Below are 10,347 nucleotides of genomic sequence, written 5' to 3'. Positions count from 1 at the left end.
TGCAGACATAGAGAATGGACTTGAGGACACAGGGAGGGGGAAGGGTAAGCTGGGACGAAGTGAGAGAGTGGCATGGACATATATACACTACCAAATGTAAAATAGCTAGCTAGTGGGAAGCAGCCACATAGCACAGGGAGATCAGCTCCGTGCTTTGTGACCACCTAGAGGGGTGGGAGGGAGGCTCAAGAGGGAGGGGATATGGGGATATATGTATACGTATAGGTGACTCACTATGTTATAAGGCAGAAAGTAACACACCATTGTAAAGCAATTATGCTCCAATAAAGATGTTTAAAAACAAAGTATTTGTGTTGGGTTTGGTCCCTCAGGTCAGCATCTTCCCCCCTTAGAGAAGTGGGAGGTCCCCATGTGTGCCTGTGTGTGTCCTGTCAGGCAGCAGGTGCCATGGTGATTATTGGGTCCTTGAGGAAGGTTCCAGGTGATTAGATTGTGTTAATTCTATCAGCATCCTCAGGGCACCCACAGCTCCGTTGGGGTGACAGGACAGACAGACATGTAATCCACAAAAACACATACAGACAAAATCAGAGCCGGGCTTTCAGGGGAAATGGTGCATCAGAGATTGTGCTGCTGATTGGAGAAGGGTCTGGGTGAATCAGGTGAACTAGAGGAGACCAAGATGGGAAAAGACAATAGCCTGAGGCAGGAGGGATCCAGAAACAGGGCTGGTGGCTGACAGAAACATTCGGCTGATTCTGAGGATTCAGCAGTTTGGAGTTGATGCAGGCTGGAAGTTGAGTTTTAGCAAAGAGCTCAAAGTGTGACAATGGTGTATGGCTAGTGGGGTTCTTGGTTCTTTTAACAAACATGTATTTAGCACCTATGTCAAGCAGTATTCTAATGACCAAAAGAGACAAAATCTCTGCTTTCAGTGAAGCTTGCAATGAAAACACACTGCTTCAATGAAATGGTAGGAGACAGACAGGAAACAAACAAATATTTAATGTATCAAGTAGTGAGAAGTACTGTGAAGAAAAATATAGCTAGGTGAGGGGCTAAAGGGTGACAGTGTACCATGTGATATAGCATGGTCAGAAGGGTGTCTCTGAGACATTTGCATGGAAACTTGAATGAGGTGAAGGACACAGAAGTGTAGATAACTGCTGGATGGCTGTTCCAGGCAGTGGGAACAGCATGTGCAAAGGCCATGAGGTGGCACAGGGGACACATGGAAGCCAGGAGTGGGATGGAGGAGCATGGGGAAGAGTGTGAGGAGATGAGGTCAGGGGTGGCAGGGATCAGATGCTGTGTTGTAACCATGTTGGTTAAGCATCAAGGCAAATACCAATGCATCTGGATTTCAACTCCAGCCTTGCCTTCCCTTATAATCTTTTTCTTTTTCTTTCTTGCTTTATTTATTTTTGGCTGCGTTGGGTCTTCGTTGCTACATGTGGGCTTTCTCTAGTTGCGGCGAGCAGGGGCTACTCTTTGTTGTGGTGCGCAGGTTTCTCATTGTGGGGGCTTCTCTTGTTGCAGAGCACAGGCTCCAGGCGCACGGGCTTCAGTAGTTGTGTCAAGCAGGCTCAGTAGTTGTGGCTCGCGGGCTCTAGAGTGCAGGCTCAGTAGTTGTAGCACACGGGCTTAGCTACTCCGCGGCATGTGGGATCTTCCCGGACCAGGGATCCAATCCGTGTCCCCTGCATTGGCAGGCGGATTCTTAACCACTGCGCCACCAGGGCAGTCCTCCCTTATAATCTTGAGCAGGTTGTTTTAACCTCTCTTGCATTTTACCCCATTTCATTTCACTGAAACAGATGTATTAGTCAGGGTTCTCCAGAGAACCAGAACCAATAGGAGATATATCCGTGAAATTTAAGGTCTTGTCTCATGAAGTTGTAGAGGCTGGCAAACCCAATATCTGCAGGGTCTCACTCTGTCTTGACTTCCTCCTGACTGGGGCTGGGAACAGTGGGCAGAGGGCCAGGTCCCAGCCCACATGAGCATAGACCAGTGAGAGAACCCAGCAGGCCAGAGCCAACGTTGCTGTTCAAGTCCACAGGCTATCTGCCACTGAATTCCCTCCTTCTCTGGGGAGGTCAGTCTTTTGTTCTATGTAGTTTTTCAGTGGATTGGATGAGGCCCACCCACATTATGGAGGGCAATCTGCTTTGCTCCTATTTTAAATGTAAATCTCATTCAAAAACCCTCTCACAGAAACATCCAGAGTGGGAATTTCTTGGTGGTCCGGTGGTTAGGACTCCACACTTCCACTGGAGAGAGCATGGGTTCGATCCCTGGTCGGGGAACCAAGATCTTGCGTGCCACATGGTGCGGCCAAAAAATGAAAAAAAAGAAACATCCAGAGTAATGTTTGACCCAATATCCGGGCAATGTGGCCCAGCCAAGATGACACATAAAATTAACCACACAGGGCTTCCCTGGTGGTGCAGTGGTTGAGAGTCCGCCTGCCGATGCAGGGGACACGGGTTTGTGCCCCGGTCTGGGAGGATCCCACATGCCGCGCAGCGGCTGGGCCCGTGGGCTATGGCCACTGAGCCTGCGCGTCCGGGGCCTGTGCTCCGCAATGGGAGAGGCCACAACAGTGAGAGGCCCGCGTACCGCCAAAAAAAAAAAAAATTAACCACACAGAGTAAGAATATCAATCTCATAAGGTTGATGTAAGTGTTGAAACTGAGAATATCTGTAAAGCACTAAGTTGGCTGGCAAGGTAGGTCATGGTTGTTATCACGTGGGAGAAGATGACATTTGTCAAATGCCTAATAGGTTAAGCGCTATGCTAGGCTCTTCCACGTTGATATTTAATTCCAATCCTCTTTGCCACAATTTGAGGCAAGTATTATTATCCTCATTTTACAGATGATGAATTTAAGGTGCAGAGAGATCACTCAGCTTGCCCAAGGACCCTCACCTGGTAAGTGTCAGAGCCAAAACTAGAACTCAGGTCTGTCTGATTTCAAGACCTGGGGTCTTTCCTACTGCCCCACATATGTCTAGAACCTGAAGCTGTCTGAGTCAGAAAAAGGCCCGGGTCACAGAGGCTGGAAATGGGGGCTGGAGGCCGAGAACAGGAAGGGGAGGGATCTCCCTGGAGGGTTAGTCTAGGCCTTCACACACCAGTATACATGCACCTCAGTCCCAGAAATTCCCTTGAAGCAGCCCTCACAGCAACTCTTGGCCCAGAATGGGGGTGTGTGGGAGGTTTTTCTGTGGGGTCCTGACCTGTGCAGAAGGGAATCCCACTTTTCAGTCCCTTCTGTTAGTGTCTCAGCCTAAAAGTAGGGGAAACGTGTCCAACTTATTTGAGGTGAGTGGAATTCTCAGAGAAGGTCTCCTCAAAGACCATAAGGGCCATATGGCTCAGGCCTCATTGTCACACAGGGCCTCAAATGTAGGCTTCTGAAGTTATCTCCAAGTGTGGTTTCATTCAGTCACACTGTCACTCTCCCACAGAACAGAAAGAAGGGATTTACAGTACAAATGATTTAACTTTTACTGTGGAATTTTCAAATATATACAAAAGTAGAAAGAATCCTACAATGACTCTGATATGCCCATTATCATAGAACTTTACGTGATAAAGTAGGGCCTGCAGTTCCCTGTGAAGGGAAACATTTCTAAAAATCCTGTGATGACCTTGCGACTAGCATGATTATATTGTATCATCATTTTGTCTTAAAAAGTGTTAATTTGTCAAGTGTACACATTTCAAACATGTCTCCGTTTTTCTTCATTTTGAAGTGCACCTGGAACCTCAGTAGTCAGAAGGAACCTGGACTTCTCTCCACTTTTCAGAGGATCTGTCTCCCAGGGGAGTGGTTGCTGAGAACTGTGGGCCCAGGTAGGAGAGTTGGAAGGAAGGAGGCCCACCCTGAGCCCCCAGGGATGCGGAGGCTGGGGTGGGAATAGCTGGCTCTTCAAGGCCCAGGGGAAGCAGGGGTGGGGGTGAGGGCAGCTCTAAAGCCTGCTTCCTGCCCCAGGGCAGGCAGTTCACACTTTGCCCTCCAGCCCAGGTAATGCAGTGCCTAATTCTAGGGCCAGCTAGGGGGCTTCTCTCTCTGCCAGGGCGGGAGCTCAACCAGATAGCATTTATAGTGCAGTCTCTGGTGGCCAACTTGCTCTCAGCCCTGAGGGGGTCGGGAGGTGGGATTTGGGAGCATGATCTTGGCCTTGACCCCGGAAGAACTTCCAGCCTGCTGGGAGGGAGGAAAAGGAATGTAGTTGAGGTGAAGCAATTAAGTGCCACCAACTGTGCACGCACAGGGGTTCTGCCTATTGTCTGCTTAGGAGGTGGCTCTGTGAGTAACCCTAAGTCAAGGAGGAGTGTGCGCACGGCAGGCCAGTCCAGAGGTCCCTGAGGGCAGGGCCTCCAGCTTCCCATTCGTTCATGGTTCCCATAGCGCTCAGCGCTGGCTCAAGCTCACAATGAACTTCAACACTTGCTTTTGACTGAAACTTTCCCCTTTGTATCTGTCTCTGTGTCTCTCAGCATCTCTGTCTCTACCAATCTCTGGCTTCTCTTGTTTCCCAACATCCTTCCCGAGCCCCTGGGGAGCAGAGCTGGGGGGCCGGGCAGTGGGAACGGGACAGCGTCCTGTTCTCACCAAGGACAATAAGGTCCGGAAAGGGCTGGAGCCAAGGCCTGGCGTAGACTCCCCCTCCCTGTCTGCCCTGCCCCCCCCACCTTCTGGCATGCCCTAAATGCCAGGCATCCCCTCATGTCAGTGCCAGCCCGAGAGGAGTCCAGCCTCTGCCCGGGCAGGGGAGCCCCCTCATCTCACCTTCCCACCACCGTCTTTTTAGGTGGCATCACCTTCTGCCCCAAGAAGCTCACCTCTGGGTCAGGAGCCCTCTCCCGCCAGCACCCCCCACTAGTATCCAAGGCTCCCTCCCGCTGTATTATTTACTCCTGTTTCCGGAGCAGGCAGCGGGCGCTGGCAGGTGTCAGGGCCACGTGTGAGGGAGCAGGAGGAAACACCTGGCTTCCCTCTGGCCTCCAGGGGCGGACCGCCCATCTCTCCCCTAGGCCTCCAGCCTCCGGGGTGGTGCAGAGACCCAGGCATCCCGGGGCCAAGAGGTTACACCTTTGCCCTTCTCACCTTCGGGTCTCCAGAAGCCATGATGGCCTCACGCCCCCTTACTTTTTTTTTTTTTTTTTGCAGTACGCTGGCCTCTCACTGCCGTGGCCTCTCCCGCCGCGGAGCACAGGCTCCGGATGCGCAGGCTCAGCGGCCATGGCTCACGGGCCCAGCCGCTCCGCGGCATGTGGGATCCTCCCGGACCGGGGCACGAACCTGTGTCCCCTGCATAGGCAGGCGGACTCCCAAAGACTACGCCACCAGGGAAGCCCCCCCCCCCCGCCTTAATTAATGATGGTGTTTGGTGTCTGGGATACCCTTTCCAGGGTTAATTGCTAGGTCAGGTGGAGGCAGCCGGCAGCTAGGCACCCCAGGGATAGGCTGGGTGGAGAGCTGAGGTCAGCACCAACCTGCCTGGTAAAGGCACCCATTCCCTGAGCAGGGGGTCATTATTCCTGGCCACATACTGTCCCTGATGCCTATGTAGTGGGTGGCAGCAGGTGCCCAGATCCCTTGACATTGTCCGGGCACCTGCTCAGGCTCTCCCCTGTCCTCCCCTAACCTGGCCCCACACAAGCTCTTATCATGGAAGGCATGGTGCCCTGAGATGGCCAGATCCCCCAGCTGTGTCTATGCTCACCTGGGCTGGGGCCTGGCCCTCTGCCCACTGCTCCCACTCCAGGTCAGGAGAAAGTCTAGGTTTGACAAAGCGAGACCTAGAACTAACCCAGCCTCCCCGGAGGTCCAGGACCCATTTTGGACAACCTTTCCTCTCCCCAAAGGTCCCACATACGGTAACCCCCCAACCATCACCAGGTAAGTTGGAGCCTAGAGCTACCATTCCCCCTCAGGAAGGCTCTGGTCTCCACTGAACTCTCTTTGCCTCCATTCCCAGACTGGAAGAGCAAGAAGACTTGATTCAGGCTTCAGCCCTTCCGAATGGGCCAGTCTTTCGGGTCCTCCAAGAGCTGGTTTCCACCGGAGAGACTCAGCAAGAACCCTGAGACCCAGCAGCAACCCTCCCAGCCCTCAGGGCCAACAGGCAGGGGAGTGGTGCGAGTCTCCTGGAGGAAGATGTGAGCTCGTGGCGCCCTCTGCAGGCAATGTGGGTAAACTGCATAGCTCTCCCTCAGCCTAGGCATACAGAAGAAAGGGTCCGGGAGGGAGTCCGGCTACAAATGGGGGTTTCGGGGCGGGGGCCTCTAATTCTTGACCAGAACTCCTTTGACTCATTTCTTCATCTTAACTGGGTCTCATTCCCAAACTCAGCCACATCCCATGTACAGGATTTTCTGTTCTAGGAGGACAGGTTCTTTCATTCAACCAACCCACCAGTCCTCACTGCCCATTATCAGGCACTGTGGAGAATACAAAGCTGACCAAGGCACGGTAAGCACCCTAAAGCCCACACCACCCAGCAAGAGGGACGGTGCCTAGGTGCCCCAAAGGACAGACACTCTGGACAGAGAGGCACTCCTCATGGCAGAGCATGGACAGAGCAGGACCTGAGAAGTCACATCCCTCACTTCCATTAAGGCTGGCTCCAAGGTTGGTGGCCTTGTTCCTATCGTTTTATGTATTCAACACTTTGCTAAAACTTAGGAAGTTTCTTAATTCCTTGGCTATGAGACAGAGGAGAAAAAATGAAGGCACAGACCAAAGAGGATAGGGACAGTGATCAACCTGGGAGTCCTTCTAAACACGGGCAGACATCCATGCTGAAGAACAGATGGGTCCAGGAGGGCAACATCAGTAGGGAATTCCCACCTGCAGACCTGGAGCAGAAGGGGCAGGGGGCTCACTTGCTCAGGGTGGGGAGCTAGAGTAACGAAGCCCTCACAGGTTAAATGGAACTCCATGGGGAGGGGCAGGGGTGAGGGGCCTTTCCCTCCCTTACTCCTCTGTTCCAAGATCTATTCCAGCTCCGAGGGGCAGGCATTCCTGCACTGCAGTCTTTACCCCTTTTCCCAAAGGGCAAGACTGCCGCTCATTCACGCACTTTTCTTCCGTGAGACTCTCACACAAGTATATGCCACTCCAGTGCCTGGCAAAGTGCCTGGCACTGATGGCACTCAATAAATATTTGGTAAAAATGAACCTTGGAGGAAGGAAACCCCACCATCCTCAAGGTCTGAAAACAGCAAGTACCCATCTGCCCCAACATTCTGCACACCCATGCAGTGATGGGCAGGAGAGGCCCACAGCATATCACAGCTTACAGAGCTACAAAGAATCAACTTTATTAAACATTTAGGGTCAGTTTCTCTTTTTGCCCTTGCCCGTCACCTTGGCTGGTGTGAGGACTGGAGCTGTTGCCTGGTACAGAGTGGAAGAGATCTTGTTGATGTAGTACAGGCCAACCATGGAGAAGATGAAGCTACAGGGTGAAGGAGAAAGGTCATGGTATCAGTGGGCATGCTGCCAGCCTGGTGCCTCCTAGAGCAGACAGATACCAGCATGAGGGAAAGAATCCAGGGTCAGGTTTAGGAAAATGGGGAAGGGGACAGAGGGAGAACAGAGTGGGAGGGACGTATGGGGAAGTCTGGAACCATCACAGGAGGATCGGGTGCCAAAGGACAGGATGCTACACCCCTTACTCAGCTGTCAGGCACTTACCAGGTGGTGACACAGACTCGGTGGATGAGGCCAGATGCAAAGAGAGCCAACAGGAGGCAGAGGAGAACTGGGGAAGCAAGAGGGGACAAGGAGGGTGGTCAGAATGGAAACACCAGGCATTCATATGTGGAGTCTAGAAGAAATCTGGGGCCCTCTGAATCCTGGGGGAACTGCTTGGAGGGGAAGGGCATGACAACAGCAGGAGGACCTCAGATGGCCTTATTGATGCCCAGGACACGGAGGTAGGAGATGCATGCTCATGACCAGCTCTGCCCCAAATATCACTTAACTTCTCTATCCTGGATTCCCTCCAATAAAAGGGAAAAGGAAAGGCGACAGCAGAATCTGAAGGGCAAGGCTTGCTCCCATTTGAGGAAGAGAGTCAAGGCCTTCGCAACAGAAGCCAGACAATGGGGATCAATTCATTAACCTGGCTGGCGAGTTATGGAAGTCGAGGGCCTCAGTTCCTGGACATAAGTTGGAGCAGAGTGTCTGGGTACACACACCCATGGGGACAGAAAAGGGTCTCAAGACATCTAGAGTAGGACTAGAGAGAAGGTGGGAGGGCAGATAGCAAGGGCAATCCCACCTGCCCAGCTGCGGAGGGCAGGGCAGCTGAAGAGGGCCTAATAGCTTGCCCCACTACAAAGGTTTCTTTCAGAAGCAAATGAAGACAATACACTTAGAAATAAAATCTAACAAAGAGAAGTTCTGAAGCTGCTGTACGAAAGGACCTCCAGAAGCCTAGGTGGAAAGAGCAAAACATAAGGGGGACAAAGAAACGAGGGCCACAGTGACAGGTCTTTGTTCTACCAGGTGAAGGCTTCACAAGAGGTGGCGTCTGCTGTCCATCTGGGGCACGTGGCATCCCTTAGGTGATCTGGCCTGGACGCCTAATTGGCTTTCTGAACGTAATTCTCCATAAATAACTGAATCATCAATTCTTGATTAGAACCGTTTCAAAAGGAAAACAATCTGACAGTGACTCTAATTTGGTCAGGATTCCTGCTGACACAGAAAGCTGGTGTATCGAACACTTAGGCTCTTCACAATCATCTCAAACAGAATTCACTAATATTGGGTCAATTTCACCTCGGAACCCCTCAACTGATTTGGCCCTTCTTCTTCTTTTTCTGGTGGAAACAAAGAACATCCCTTCTTGGATGTATTCATTACAGGCCCAAACCTGCCTGCTCCCCTCAAACCTTCCCTGGGAACTGGCCAGGAAGTAACCTGAGTTTCTTGCTTTCAGAGGCCCTCTCTTCTAGCTCCAGTTCCGCGAGCTAGATAAAGTGCCGCATCCAAAACCATCATCTGTCTCCAGACAGTCTTAATACACATATTTTTTCCTCCTAAAAAACCTTTACTGATTAAGCACCTGGAAATTCAGTACCGTGTTGGGGGAGGTTACTGGAAAGAGTTCAAATACTCAACCCCCAATTTTCACTTACTCTCGGGGAAGATCTTTGCTTGGAATCCTTTGCCAAAGACAAGATTCTCCAGATTATTGAAGGCCTGGGTTGAGGGAGTTAAGGAGTAGGACGTGCAATGGGGGCAGAGATGTTTGGCTAATGGGAAGGGTACAAGCCTGAGTGGCCCACCACCCTTCCTACCCTCAAACACCTCTGCCCGCTCCCCCGCAAAACGGATACAGTGAGAGAGAAGACGAAAAGGCCGGAACCAAGCAGGCCGCCCTGGATGGTGAGCCACTCGGTGGAGGCCAGCTGGCGGCTGTACATCTGCATCCCAGCGAAGAGCAGCAGGGACAGGAGGGAGGAGAGCGCCAGCGAGGTGCCTGTACCCACCACTGGAGTGGAGAAGACACGCAGAGTCAGCCCCGCCCTCCCTCCAGGAGCCGCAGGCAGATTCGGCAGGTCCGGGAACTCGAGGGCCCAACCACCTGCAAGCACTCCCGGGACTGCAGCCACCCTCCCCAACTCCCCACACCCCGTGGCAACCCCCAAGAATTCCTCAGCCCCCGGACGCCCCGAACCCTCCGGCCCCGTGGGAAATGCCCGTCGTCTGGAAGCCAGGACACGTCAGTTCTGCGGGGAGAGGACCGCGAAAGCTGACCCGCCCAAATCCGACCCCCTACTAGTCCGCCCGGTGGGGGACCCCGCTGGTCCTGTTACCCATCATGCCCTGCCCTCGGGTCCAATCCGCGCCTCTGTACAAGAGGAGAGCCGAACCGGGCACGGTTGGCTGTGCGCATGCGTCAGCCCCCGACGTGGACTTGCTTCTCCCCCACGTCTTCCTCTTTCTCCCTCTCGGCGCCTGAATGCAGCGCCCTCTTCCTGAAGGGAGGAAATATTGCGTCCAAGAGCGTCCTTGGCCACCACCCTCGTCCCCCGCCCTTCCCCGCACCCAGAGCATCTGCTGCCTCTCAGTGCAAGCTGCACTTAACTCTTCAAGTCACTGTGCCCATGGACTATAGCCTCTAGCCCACTTCTGTCTTCTTTGTCAGTTATGTCAGCTTTAGTGCCTGTTCCTCAAGACCACCTGCCCCATGATCATTGCCTTGATATCTCCCCTGGACTCTTGCCCAAACCAAAATCTAGTCCTTGCATGCTGGAGCCCATCTTTCTCTGAAACTATCCTTCTGCTTTATGTGAGTAAGATTAGAAGCCAATGAAGAATTCGAACATAAGAAATGGCTCCCCCTCAAATACGA

At 52.6% G+C, this 10,347-nt stretch overlaps 1 protein-coding gene across 1 annotated transcript; it reads right to left on the bottom strand.

Moving 5' to 3' along the window:
• Positions 1-7,284: 7,284 nt before the first annotated feature.
• Positions 7,285-9,888, bottom strand: KRTCAP2 (keratinocyte associated protein 2). The gene is given in 6 exon segments (XM_060142318.1): positions 7,285-7,437; positions 7,677-7,743; positions 9,128-9,191; positions 9,329-9,483; positions 9,809-9,852; positions 9,854-9,888. Coding segments are annotated over 6 exon segments (486 nt in total). The 3' UTR covers positions 7,285-7,316.
• Between the last annotated feature and the right edge of the window lie 459 nt (positions 9,889-10,347).

Source organism: Lagenorhynchus albirostris, chromosome 2 (genome assembly GCF_949774975.1).
Source record: "Lagenorhynchus albirostris chromosome 2, mLagAlb1.1, whole genome shotgun sequence".
Classification (NCBI taxonomy): domain Eukaryota; kingdom Metazoa; phylum Chordata; class Mammalia; order Artiodactyla; family Delphinidae; genus Lagenorhynchus; species Lagenorhynchus albirostris.
This window is presented reverse-complemented; position numbering and strand designations above follow the sequence as displayed.